This window comes from Argiope bruennichi, chromosome 1, assembly GCF_947563725.1.
Source record: "Argiope bruennichi chromosome 1, qqArgBrue1.1, whole genome shotgun sequence".
Taxonomy (NCBI): Eukaryota; Metazoa; Arthropoda; class Arachnida; order Araneae; family Araneidae; genus Argiope; species Argiope bruennichi.
Window position 1 is genome coordinate 137,226,997 of NC_079151.1, and position 14,674 is coordinate 137,241,670.

The 14,674-nt window shown below is 28.6% G+C and overlaps 1 protein-coding gene across 1 annotated transcript in view; it reads left to right on the plus strand.

The window, feature by feature from the left end:
- LOC129975257 (papilin-like) overlaps positions 1 to 14,674 on the plus strand; it is a 79,845-nt gene that overhangs the window by 20,498 nt on the left and 44,673 nt on the right. The window contains exons 4-9 of the mRNA XM_056088309.1: positions 903 to 1,085; positions 5,114 to 5,281; positions 6,310 to 6,501; positions 8,202 to 8,390; positions 10,062 to 10,238; positions 10,542 to 10,728. Of these exons, the coding sequence (XP_055944284.1) occupies positions 903 to 1,085; positions 5,114 to 5,281; positions 6,310 to 6,501; positions 8,202 to 8,390; positions 10,062 to 10,238; positions 10,542 to 10,728 (1,096 nt within the window). The remainder of the gene's footprint in view (positions 1 to 902; positions 1,086 to 5,113; positions 5,282 to 6,309; positions 6,502 to 8,201; positions 8,391 to 10,061; positions 10,239 to 10,541; positions 10,729 to 14,674) is intronic.

A 14,674-nucleotide genomic window follows, 5' to 3' on the forward strand; every position in this document is an offset into this window, starting at 1 on the left:
ATCTCAATTTTCCTTTATATTCGTATCTGGATTAAAGAACCATAAATGCCCCAAATAAAATATAATTAGAAAATTATTTACCAGATCAGAAGATTGTCAAAATTGGATAAGGCAAAAGATAATTTTTTTAAGATAGCATTTTACAAATCCTTACTAAATCTGAACGAAAGACTCGGGGCATTGCAATGTTCAGGACCATTTTGGTTAAAATATATCAATGTAAGTTTATGCTCTTCTATTTTGAAATAATTCATTGATTTAAAAAAAATCAGTTTGATTGAAGCTATTTCAATTACGTTACATTTATCTGGTACATGCGCATGCATAATTGTTCATGTAACTAAAATTGAAATATACAGAAGAGAGATGCTTTGAAAATCCTTCAACATAATAAGTATCCGGTATGATAAGCAACAGTGGGGAAAATTTTATGCAAACATATATTTTTGTCTGATAGATGATGATTCAAACTTTCCTTTCTATTATACGGATTCTATTTCAACTTCCGATTTCTTTTATATCTTCATTTCAAAGATACAATTTTGGAAAAGAATGTTTGGCTAGTATTTGCAGTAGTTTTATAATTGCTAGTTCTTTGACTGCAAAGGTAAAATAAATTGAGGTTTAAAGATGAAAAACATTGTAAACGTCATAAAAAAAAAAAAAACCCGAAAGCTTATTATAAAAATATTTACATTAGAATTTTCTTTATCTGCCCGTTGAACTACGGAGGATTACCAGCCACTTCAAATGTTCACTACATTATATGGAACTGCTCATTTAATATTTTAATGTAAAAATGTCATTAGAGTTTTTTGGTACATTCTTCATGTACCAATTTTTATCCTCCATTTCAGCGAATCACATACTCATTTAAATTTCTTAATATCTTTGTCCCAAAGAGGAGTGCCCGGCCAATCAGCACTACAACAACTGTGGAACCCTCTGCCCGGTGACATGCGAGAACTATAAGAACCCACCCAAGGCTTGCTTCCTCATGTGCAACCCTGGATGCGAATGTGACGATGGCTACGTCAAAGCAAAGGATGGATCATGTGTCAAGCCCAAGGACTGCCCTGTTCCAGGTACGTGAATTATTGTTCTAGAAATGATTTAACAGAACATTATTTTTTAAAAATATGTATGTCTGATTAAATGATTAATGGTATCCCTTAGCCAACCAGATTCTCTGAATTTCAGATCAAATTTGAAATGCTTAATACGTCAGCAGTTCTGTTTTCACTTTCATATATATACTAAAAATCTTCTTGATGCAACGTTGTGTTTTGCTTGTGATTATATGTTTTATAAGTCAATCCTTGTTCATTCAGCATACTTTTAAATTCACTCAGTCAAAACAGATGAAGATGTCAACCCAGCATAACTATTTGAAATATTGTGTAGCATAGTTACAGGTAAATATATATAAATAAGAATGCTAAATGTATATGAATAAAACATACATTTACGATTTAATATAACAATCGATTAATCACATTGACCATAACATATTGTTACCGGAAAATAATCCATAATTAGTTCGTGGGTTGTAGAGTGAAAATACCAAAAGCTAAATAACAAATAACGAGCTTTTATTCTACTAGAAACGACAAAAGCATAGATAATGAGATATACCCAAAACATACAAAAGAATAGAGCTTGTTAACCAAGCAAGAAATCGAAAATAAAAATCAGTAACAGCGCAAAGCATTCAGGGGGAACTCACTGGTCAGAAAGACGTCTCTGAAATAGTCAAGTCTCTTGATTCATCTAATCTTAATGACTCTGGCTCTGTCACTTGATTTTTTTATACTTTCCATGACAGGGTAAAGAAGATTCTATAGCAATCATAAAAAAAAGGGAGTCGTACTAGAGTTATCTTCAACATTCTGAGTCTTTTATTGTTGTAGGTCAAAGTAGCCAAATGGTGGCCAAGGCCAAGGGTTCATTGATTCGGTATCCGTTCAGTATTCGTTAGAGATATCTGTAAAACAATCTTCTTAATCAGGGGAGTTGTAGAGCAAGAAGGCAACATTGCAAATTCGTAACAATATACAAATATTTCACATTCATTTTTTCATGTAAATGGATGAGTATTTATAATTCTTGTTTCGATGTAATGTGCATTCGAAAATGCTTACTGCATTTTCTAAGTGTACGTTGCTGTTAATTGTATGAAATTTAAACATCAATAGTAAAATCTACAAATGAAATTTGAAATGCTTAGCACTTAAATGAAGTTAAAAATTGTAAAGAGTTGAATAAATAGGAATCTTTCAGTTTTAATTTTTAATTAATAAATGAAGTATTGACAATTTTTTAAATATCGCTCTTCACCAAATTATTTTTTTTTGTTTATATTGCGTATCTAACTTCTCTTAAGCTTTTCTGCATGTTTTTAAGATTAATCCTAATAAAGACAAAATAATCGCTATTCAACTAAGTAAAAGTAGATGAAAGGAGAAAGCTCGTAGAAAAAACTTTTCTCATGTTTTTTACAAGCTTATAATGGTAAAATTTATCACATATATGTATATATGAATTTTTATTTATATTTAACTACATAATGTATTAAAATATTTTTAGTTATAAAGAGATTTATGTTACTTGCAGGCATATTTCAGACTATAATTTCAGAAGCATAAAAATCTTAAACTAGGACGTCAATATGGAACCTAAGAGGACTTAATTGACTTCAAATTTAATAAGCATAAAATTTTTAAGTATGTTATTTTACATCTTTCTAATAATTTCGAGGCCTTTTCTATATATTTCTTACATACGTATTATGTATACTATTACTTACTGTATTATACATTTTTATTCAACAACACTGCTTTTTGCGTGGTATCCTTTTTAAGTATAATTCCTGTACAATACATGATTACGTGGGTGTTCGATATCACGTACATCTTTCCCGAAATTGTTTTATAAAAGCGAAAGAAAAACTAGCGATTTAATTTTGTTAAAGTTTTATAGTGCGTTACTCCTTTAGTTTAAGATGTATGTCCTCTGTTTTTTTCTAAGCAAATAAATGGAATGTGGTATCATTCTTTGTAAAGTAATTGAGGGAAAAGTAGGTGATTAGGCGCTTCCATATTTTTTCCCTTATTTATTGATTTGGAAAAACATTTATTAATGGATTAATAGGTAATTATATTAGATTAAAATTTTAATAATTTATCATGAAAAAATTAATTGTATTTTATATGTACTCAAAAGAAGCTACTTTTTTAAAAATATTTTCTTACTCTTTTAATACATAATGTATATATATATACATTATTATGCATGTATATATGCAAAATTTTGATATAATAACAAAGTACATTTTGCATACATGACGTATTATATTACATATATCAATTTCATTTAGAATATTTATAAAAGATATAATAATACATATTCTTTAAAACACATTGTTTTAACAAAGAACGTAGTTGCATATAATGGTTAATGGAATGATGTTGATGAAAATGATCGGAAGAAAGCGATAATTCTATAACATTATTTATATTTCTTTGATCATAACTTCAGTATTAGAAAGACAAAGTAAAATAATACACATAAAACTGGTACATTATTCGATGGTTCTGACATGCACGCTTGATGGCAATAGGACACGATTCATCTTCAACTAATACCATTCATAATTACGTCCAATTAATAAGGATAATCTATGAAAGTTTCTACAAGAACACCTAAAGAAACGATTTCAATCGTTTATTTTTAGATTTCCCCAAATAATAATGTCACGGTTATGGATGCAATAATAATTTGAATTATTATCGAATTATTTGAATAACTAGCAAGGGAAAGTTGATAGCTTAAGAGTGATAAAATAATAATAAATAGTTTAATTGAATTGAAATTGTCGTCAAGGCCCTTTAGCCATTTTTAGTGAAAAATTCAAAATGGAATGTATAAAAGATAATACAGGATAACAATTATCTGTTTAAATATTTAGAATACAGAATTTAACTTTAAAATAGTTAAACTTAGTAATTACCATTCTAATTTAAACTCTAAGATTTTCAAAAATTTAATTTTTTCACAATTTAATAGGATTAAAAGAGTTTTTAATAACAAAATTTCTTATACTGAAGCAACAAATAATCTCATTAAAAATTTAACTACTAATGATTTTACCGAAAACTTTTGCAATATAGAAGTTTTAATAAGAGAGGATTTATCTTTTTTCTAACTTATTCCTTTATTCACAACTAAAAATAGGCTTTCTAGTTCAGTTTAACTAACTCAATAGATGGCGTTGAGGTCCTTCAATTATTACTTAGGATTTACGGGCGGGATAGGCGTGTGCAGCTTTGGAGGCGGGTTAGTTCACTATAGTTTGGCGTGTTACGTTTGCACTAATAGCTCTGCTTTTTTATAGGAATTTTACGAGTTTTGCTTGCATTTGGTATTTTCTTTGCTTTCATATTTTAATGATATTTTTGGTTGTATGATTGAGTGGTCTTTTGTAGTTTGCGTTTGTTCTATTATGGTTTTACTTAGAAGTAATAATTGCTTCATATTGTATAATTTATATTCTTTCATTTTTGTGATACTGGTTTTATCTCTAATGCCTCAATTTCTGGGGATTTTCTGATCACGAGGGATCAATATTTTTGGAGGAAAGTCAGACCCCTCAGAGAAGAAACCCCTAGTTTGAATCCCTGCCTGAAGGTGACCCTTGAGAAAGTCTTCAGGCCGGATTCATCATTTCTTTCTTTTTGATTCTTTTTGCATTAAACTTAATATTTATTTTTAATTTGGTTTAATTACTTAGCCGATAAATGGTCAGAAATTAAGAGAACCATATAATAAGTTGTAAGAGAATAGTACAAAAAAACTGCTCTAAATACATAAAATATCAAATAACATAATATTTAAGACAAATCCCATTTCAGGTTTATTTTATATATAATATTTCTTGATTGATGGTGATTCAAATTAGTAACCGAATTCGAAATCTTCCAAATGACTTTAATTTGAATTAATTATTTTTAAAATTTAATTTTTACAAAGAAATATGGCACGCTTTTTCCACCTTTTGTTTAGAATAAAAGAACTGTATTGACAAACATTGTACATTTTCGCATCTTTTGTTTAGAAGAAAAGAACTGTGTTGACAAACCTGATCCTGGCATGTGTCGAGGATACTTTCCCATGTGGTATTACGACGAAGATGCCAGAGAATGCAAGGAATTCGTCTATGGTGGTTGTCAAGGCAACGGAAACAGATATAGTACTAAGACAGAGTGCTTGAAAAGTTGTGCCAGTAAGTGTGTTATTTGATCTTAAATATGTGGGTAGTTATTATATAGTATATTATATACTTAGAAATGTTTTTTTATGATTTTTATTGAATGAATACAATTCATCTTTATTTCATATATAATTCTTGTCTGAAATTTTAAAATTCATCTGTTTAGATTCGAAGCAGTTTTTATGAAATATAAATTTATATTTGAGAATAGTTTAGACTTTCCTGGTCCATTTCGATTTTTAGTCCTAACAAAAACTTTTACAATAAATTCAAGATACCGAAAATTCTCAAATTAAGAAATATCTTATACATGCATGCTCGAAAAGTAAAAATATAATGGTGCCAGATGGAAATGTAATATTTTAATATGCTCGATGAAATAATTTTGCTTTCGTTTTTTGTTATTCTTGATCTAAATAAGGTTAGATTAGAAAGTGCTTACAATTTTTACATTAATTAAGATGCTCAAACCAAATATGATCCATCTTTTTTCAAATGTAAGAAGTCAGTGCCTTTCCTATATTGATAAAGAAATGGTTTCCTTTTTATGGTATTTTTATAAATAGACGAAGCCTAACAAAATGGCGAGAGGATTCTCAAAAAGTACATTCGATGCTAATGACGAACTCAAACGAGTTAGACCACTTTTGTTCTCTTACGAGTTTTTTTATACCCCCCCCCCCCAAAAAAAAATGATCAATTTGTCTTCTTACTTTGAGAAATTGATTGAATGAATATTGGAAGCACCTAACGCAATTGTTTTTTGAAATAAAATAGAAATTACTAAGGATTACAGAAGTTTGTGTCCAGACTTAACATAGGCTTGAACACAGTTGTAAGTAGTTTTAAACTAAGAAAATAAAAGTAAGTATACCATTTTGCATGCATTTTCAAGTAAAAATAGTTTGAATAAAAAGGAGTAGTAATAGTTTAATAAGATACCCATAGATTTAATTATTTGTTTTCCTGTAAATCGAAATCGAAATTTAGATCAATAATATGTCAGCTGATACCATGTAACCTTAATTTATATTCTCCAGGCATCTGGGAATCTGACAATGACAGGTGCACCCTGCCAGCCAAAACAGGTAGATGCAGGGGCTATTTCCCCAGGTACTACTTCGACAAGGAAGCCGGTCAATGTAAGAAGTTCGTCTATGGCGGATGCGGTGGCAACGAAAACAATTTCGAGACGGAACAAGAATGCGAAAACGCATGCGGAAACCGAGCAGGTAAAGAAATTGGAACTCAATTATAATGATAATTCAGCACTCAAATATATTGCAGTCAATATGCTTTAAATGCATTTAAAAATTGATTAAAAAAGAAGAAAAAATTATTCGGCAGAACATTTGGCATGATCGAAAAGATAATAATTTGAACTTCCAGATAATGTGTAAATTATTTTTGTTCTTTTAGAGTTTTGGAGGTTATGAATGTCAAAAATTTACTTTGTTTTGAATTAATTAAAATTTTATCAAACGCGCTCTGAAATGCACTTAGGTACCTCCAATGCATATATATGTCAGGTTTGATAGCTCTAGGTCAAACAGTCTTATTTGTATAGTGCCAACAAACATGCAAATAGCACTATACATGCACAGAAATAATATATTAGTAGAAATATTTTCTCTAGAAATATTTTCTCTACATAATATATTATTTTCCAGAAAACTGATGCCCATTGCAGTTTCTAACGCTTCGATTGAAGGATAAAAATCCCTAACATCCATATATACCTTTCAAAGATACCCAAGATTCCGTTGCCTAAGTCGACAAGTGTGCAAGAGCCCCTATTAGAATCTTGAAATAAAATCTCTGAAGAGACAAAGCTCTCTTTTTTTCTGCGCTTGTGTTGTGATGTAGACTGACGCATTGTGTTATCTTCTCAATCTGTAAAATTATTTTTACACACACACACACACACACACACACACACACACACACACACACACACACACACACACACACACACACATACACACACACACACACACACACACACACACACACACACACACACACACACACACACACACACACACACACACACACACACACACACACACACACGAGCGATCAATCATATATTAGCATTAATATGAATTTTTTCTGAATATTTGAAGATTCCATTTCTCTAAATCATGGACAGCTTACTTTGGGAGCAAACTTATTAAATTTAAATGCACGAAATGCTTGTTTTCCTGATTGCTAAGAAAATAATTTAGCCTTAGAAAATAAAGCCCTGTGTTCATAAATATGTTTTTTTAAATAAATAATTTCCTCCCATGGTTAAATTCATTGCTTAAGTTTTTTTTAATTATATTATTATAGAGTCTAATTCATTCTGTATGCTCACAATGGATTTTGAAAACAAATATTATACAACGGGATCAGAGCGAGAAGATTTGGACGATAAATCGTGATGTGCTTTTCTCACCATATCTACAAAAAGATCGATTTCCTAGATAGCAGACATTATTATACAATAATTTTAAATTTTGACCCATATTGGGCAACATTATTCTATATTGCAAAACACTGTTCGATATTATACCATATTATTCGATATAGTGTAATAATGCTGTATATTGTACAATATCATACTATAATAAAGAGTTAAACAGTTAAAAATACAATATCACAGAATTCAGTGATACTGTAAATATTGTGCGACATCATACTCACATAGTGTGATATTGCACACTGCCATTGAAATGAATGAGCAAGAAAGCCATTAATGTAGAGAAATTTCAAATATGTGTCTCTTTAGCTCTTACATCAAAACTTACTCACCAAGTTAAGTTGCATGGACTATTTCTTAGTTCCGAAGCTAACCAGTTATGTTATAGAACTTTAATATTCAAAACAATTTTGTTCTAAAGTTATTCTCATTAATATTTAATTGTCTTGTGGGATCTATTCCGAGCAGATGAAGTCTGTGGCGAGAATGAACGTTACAATGGATGCGGAACTGACTGCCCCTTGACTTGCGAGAACTACGACAACCCACCCAAATTCTGCAACCTCATGTGCAGGATCGGATGCGAGTGCGAGAATGGATTCGTCCGACGGGCCGATGGAAAATGCGTCAGGCCCGACCAGTGCCCAAACAGGCAGGGTGAGTATGGTCAAGTTACTCAAAATTGTGGTACGTACTTAAGTGCGATTACTACGAACAATTTTGAAAGACATTTTCGTTTTGATACATCGTCTTCAGTAATTAATAGTGTTACAAAAATTCACTTGACTTTAAGCATTTTGAGTATATTTTGTAGAAAAATAAATTTAAATTAAATTTTTTTCATTTTTTTTCAAAATTAATTGCTTTTTAAGCCTTTGCATATTTTATTACATGATTCTAGTATTCAATTGGATTTATATTTTATTTTTGAGATTTATTCTTTATTCGTAAGTTGGAGCATTGTTTTTGATTATGAATTACTTTCAGATATGCTTAAGTTCTTGAATTGTGTGCAGTTTGTATTACTAATTACATTTCAGTATTTTTGTAATCCCAGAACTTAATCATCCCATAACTGTAAACGTTTAATTTAATCTTGATTCTATATTTGAGGTACTATCTGATATTGGATTTGAAAAAAAATGTTAGTTAATTTATATTAGATTGATAAAAATAGTAGTCAATAATTATTATCGGTAACTATGAAATATATTAAAGCTTGAAAAGTAAAATTAGAAGGTTTTATTAAAATCAAATGTGGAAGTTTTTTTCATCAAAATTATGGAGGTCAAAGATAAATTTTTAGATGAGGAAAGTACTATGATAAGGAACTTAAGCCATAGATATATCATTAATAAGAAAATTACAGGAATATTTTATGAATGTGTATAGTTTGACTTTATTTTAAGCATTTATTTTGTACTTTATTTTGCATTTTTTACTTCATCCATTAGAATTTTCATAAAAATTATCTTAGAGCTCAAATCGAAAGTTTCTTTTTGTTTTGTGTTAAAAATGAAACAATAATAATACAAATAATTTATTTTCATAAAAAGATCTCAAAACTTTTCTGAAATTAAAATAATCGAGGATGGAAAAGATAAAACGATCTCTTATTAATACAACAATTACTTCAACAGGAACAAATATTCTTTTTCACCATTTATTGAACAGATTTTAGCTGATAACACATAATCAAATATTAATCAACATATAAATGACATCCTTTTTCAAAGATACATTTTTTCATAATTATAGACAAAAATTAAACATTAATCAGGGCTTTTATATAACTATTTGCAAGATTTGATTTAATAATAAGATTTTTTAGCTTTTACCAGCCAGCATGCAACAGTTGGTACAGTTTAATTAGTATAGAATTTTACCAATCTCACCTAAAGTATAAGTGTAACTTTCTATCATTTTTTTGACATTACAGATCCATATATTTTATGTAATAAATCTAAAATTACGTGCATTATACTCATTCGTATATGTTTTAAATGGATGTAATTATAAGTGAAGGCCTTAGCTTGTTCAATATTATAGGGAATAACGATTAGATGTCAAATCAGATTTTAATTTAGTTATATTAAATTCCCATTTTGAAGATATATAAGGGTTATTAAAAACGATACTGATATTTTCGATTCGTTATCAGATAACGAGGATTCTTCTTGAATCAATATTATAAACACATGGTATTTCTCGAAGTCTAGATTTTCTTATGAGACCACAACGCCATTATCGTCAGATATATGTATTTAAATTCTGTTTTTTCGGTATACAATATTTAAAAATATCAAAAATGCGAATGATTCATTCCAGCTGCTCTTGATCGACCCGATTGTGACAAGGCTCCAGAAACTGGTCTGTGCAAAGGATATTTCCCTCGCTATTACTACGACCAAGAAGCCGGCCAGTGCAAGAAGTTTGTTTATGGTGGATGCGGAGGTAACAGAAACAACTTCAAGACTGAAGAGGAGTGCTACAACAAATGCGGAGGTAGCTAATTATAAGATTATCATATATATATATATATATATATATATATATATATATATATATATATGTATATATATATATATCATAATCCTCGACAAATTAATATTCATATTAACACTGATCTTAATAATTAACCTCTGTACACCTATATTACTTAATTTTATAAGAATTTTAATTTACAACCAACAAAAAAAATATTTCACTACAAAGTATTATTTCCTTTATCGAAACAGATAAATATCAACCTAGTTTCTAATAATTGCACACCAAATGCATAAACCTGAATCTTTGTTTGACCCTCAGCTCTGCATGCCAAGTCTCGAAATGCTTGTGAAGAGGACAAAGAAGTCGGAACCTGCAAAGCCGCTTTTGTTCGATATTATTTCAACAAGAACACCGGTAAGTGCGAACCTTTTGTCTACGGGGGATGCGACGGAAACAGCAACAACTTCCTCACTATGGAAGACTGCGAAGATGTTTGCATTTATTAGTAAGGTAAATAGATTTTGTTTAAATTGTATTTTTAAAAGAAAAGCATTTACTAGGTTTTTCCTATAGAAATGCTATGGTGATATTTTTTATTGTCTTTATTTTTAAATATGAATAATTTACAGTTGTAGATGATTGGAAATTTAAAATATTTAAAAATAATTTGAACGTAATTCGAGTAAATATTCGTAATATATTTCGAAATTTCCTTTTTTTATTTCGTTTCTTTTTAAACGTTTTCAAAAATTTTTGAATATGAAAATAGAAATATTTCTTCAGCTATAGTTATGGAATCCATGAAGTAATTGCATTTTAATTATTTATTTCAATTTATTACGAACTGATTGTTTTTAATCTCATTATGTTTCTCTTACAGTGCAGTGGGCAACTAATACAATGAAGCAATCGAATTTCAGAACGTTGCGTATATTGTTTAGAAAATGTTTCCGATTTGTAGACTTTTAATAAAATGTACTAAAAATATGATTGATATCTATTAGAATTAACGTGTTGTACGATGAAGTAAAACCAAAAAACAAATGTTTTGGAACATGAACTTTTAGAATTTCTACAACAAAATATTCACATGTGCTTAAAAAATAACAATTGGGAAAACTGTTATCTTTGAGTTTCCAAGATTCACAATCAACTTATTTTTTTCTTTATGAAACTTATACTAATGGGTAAATAACTCTATAAGACAAAAATTGCAATTGCCTTTGTTGTCATTATTGCATTTCTGTCTAATAAATCCTCGAAACACAACAATCTGTCTACAAGATTTGTAATAAATTGTTCCGACAAGAAAGTGACATTTTTGAAAAGATGTATTTCTATATGAATTCGAAAAGTCTGAATAACATTAAAATGGTAGTAAGAAGACTTAGTTCTCATTGGCTAATTCTGACGTAATAATGTGTTTCAATGTTTTATGAACAAAATGAAAGATTCTATGCTATACCCCAGTACAAATGAATATATAGAAAGGGAATTTATTAAAATAAAAGAAATTTCTATTTGGTTAATAATGCTAATTTGCCTACATAGAATTTTAGAATTCAATAAGAATTTTTACTTAAATATATGTATATAGTCAAAAAATGTAAATCTTTACAACATTCTTGTTTGTAATATAAATTCAAATCTAAAATTATGTCTTTTTCTATCGTTTATTTAATAGACAGGAAAAAATGCATTAACAGCAACTACTATCTGTAAGATATATTCTGTATTTAAATATGTTATGTTATTTATTAATATTTAGAAAGGAATTCAAATTTTAGTACATTAATTTCCCTTAGAAGTTAAATCCTTTCTGTATATAGAATAAAAACAATGATGATTAACATTTTTTGTAAATGATTTTATTCATTAGAGAAATGAATTTCCCTTAAAAATTCATAGCATTTATTAAAAATCTTTCCGTGTTATAATTTATTTGTCCACTTACATTTAAAAAAATTGCTCAGATTGGAGGAAAGTATCTTCACCTTATTTGACAAAGACAATGAAATGTGTTCCAAATTATTTCCAATTTTTTTGAGTGGATGAAGTAAAGAAAAAAAATGCTTTATGTTATAATAAATTTAAATTCATTCAAACTCATACAAAATGAATCAATAAATAAAGTATTTTCAAAATTTCTTTTAATGCTCTACATATCCAAAATAAATAAAGAATCTTATAAAATCAGTAGAATTTTATGCAATGATAGCAAACTGTTTCAAACACGATTTAAATCATCGAATATAATAAAAATTGAAAGAAAAAAAACTCGAACTATTGTATCAAAATTTATTTAAACCAGCTATTGAAATTTTCTAATCAAGGTAAATAAATGAAAATAAGAAAATAAGTACAGTAAAGCAAGTACGAACTATAAATATAAAAAAAAGCAGTTTCTTTCACAAGTTTTAATAATTTAATATCTTAAAAGTAAATTTTCTTACGATGATGTTTTAAAACAAGTGAAAGAAAATAAAGATAAAAAGACTTATTGAAATCCAAGCAATTTTATTTGTTTTCCAGTATTAGAAAAAAACTTTCTTGTTCCAATATATATATTATTAACACGTATTTTAGTTTTATTATAAGAAAGATCATAAAGTATTTTCATTATATGTAGAAATCATAAAATGATCAGAATTTTTAATCTGAGTGGTAAGAGAAGAAAAAATAAATAAATAAATAAAATCTCAATCCAAACTTATCTAGAATATTTGGTCATTTTAAAAGAGATGATGATATGTTTATGATGATATGTTTCTATAAAAAGATCTTATTTTAAAGGAATATCGACATAGAGTTGTAATCATTCACTAAAATATGCATAACAATGATTAAAAGGAAGAATGTTCCAAAAGCTGAATAAATAATAAGTGCATTTCAAAAAATTGAACTAAGAATTTTTTATTGAAAAAAAAGATAGATTTAGAACATTTTACTAATAATCTCGACAAATGCTGAATTTTTTTACAATAAATAACAAAAATATAATTTGGTGCTCTTTTGACTTACACAAAACTTCTTACAACTATACATTTATTTCATTGCTACAGCAGAATTTGGCACATTTCCCAGTGTTTTCATCCACCGGGATATATATATATATATATATATATATATATATATATATATATATATTGGTTGAAGTAGAAGGCAGGTTTGACAAGCAGTGAGGAGACATTGTATTTTTAATTTTGTTTTATTCTCTCTCGGGAGGCAAGCATGATTATTTACAAGAAGGCGCAGCCCGGCACACAAGCATAAGTCAAGAAGGGACGAAACAAATGATCGCTATTCTTATATAACATGGGATTTCCGGCCACGCGCCAATTCAATACACATTTTGACCTTTAACACCTTGGCAAGGGCACTGAAGGAATCACTTTCATTTGATACGCAGATTGATTGCGCAGCAATTTTTATACAGCTTCATACGTGGAATGATATCAGGAAATAAGAGAATATTTTACTATGGGCTAAATTAAGATAACGTTTTGGAAATTAATTCGGTTAAATTAAGAGTTTAAAATATCATTATATATATATATAAGGGTTGACCAAATGAAAAGTGGTGAAGAGAATATCTTTATTAGAATCAAAAGAAATAAGAAATTGCCACAATTTTAACACATCGTCCCATCGTTCAGGGACATGTGATACAACCGCAGCTATGCCAGCAGAAGAGCAGGTCAATGCATTTGTTCGAAATAAGTTCTTTCTCACCTTCATCACCAGATGGTATTATTAATACATGGCAAATTTTAATTGAATTAAATAATTTTCTGGACCCACTGAAAATAGTATATTATCATGAAAAGCAATCTCATGGAATAATGATCATAGAAACACAAAGCTTTAAAGCTCTAGCATATCGAAATGAGAATGCAAAATCAGTTACTAAATTCCATTTTTGTAAGCAGGAAAAGAGACATATTATATTAAACATATAAAAAGGTTTTAATATTCATAAGAAGCAGTTTTTACTAGTAACAAGGAATTGTAAAAAAAGTCAGTGTCTCTTAAAAAATAAATTTACACAATATATAAAATTTGCATATAATATTAGCGCAAGGTCTTTTTAAAATCAGAGTCAATTACGTGTGTTTTTAATTTACAGAATAGAATATTTTGATCTTGTAACATGAAAAACAGAGATTGTTTCGATTTAGTGAAAATGTATCTTTCATTTTTCTCTTTAAGCACATAGATATGTATACAATATACGATAAGAAATAACGCGCATTCAACCATTAAAGAAAAACGCAATCATTTCAATTTAATTCTTTTTGCCATTTGAAGAAATGATTGCTCCAAACAGTACTTGCCTAAGAATAACTGGAGGGAGACAGTCAATTATATTTGGTTCAAGACGAAGCAGAGATAATTCACGTATGAAAAAACTGAATAGAAAAAAAATTTCAGAAAATTGTTTTATTTTTTAC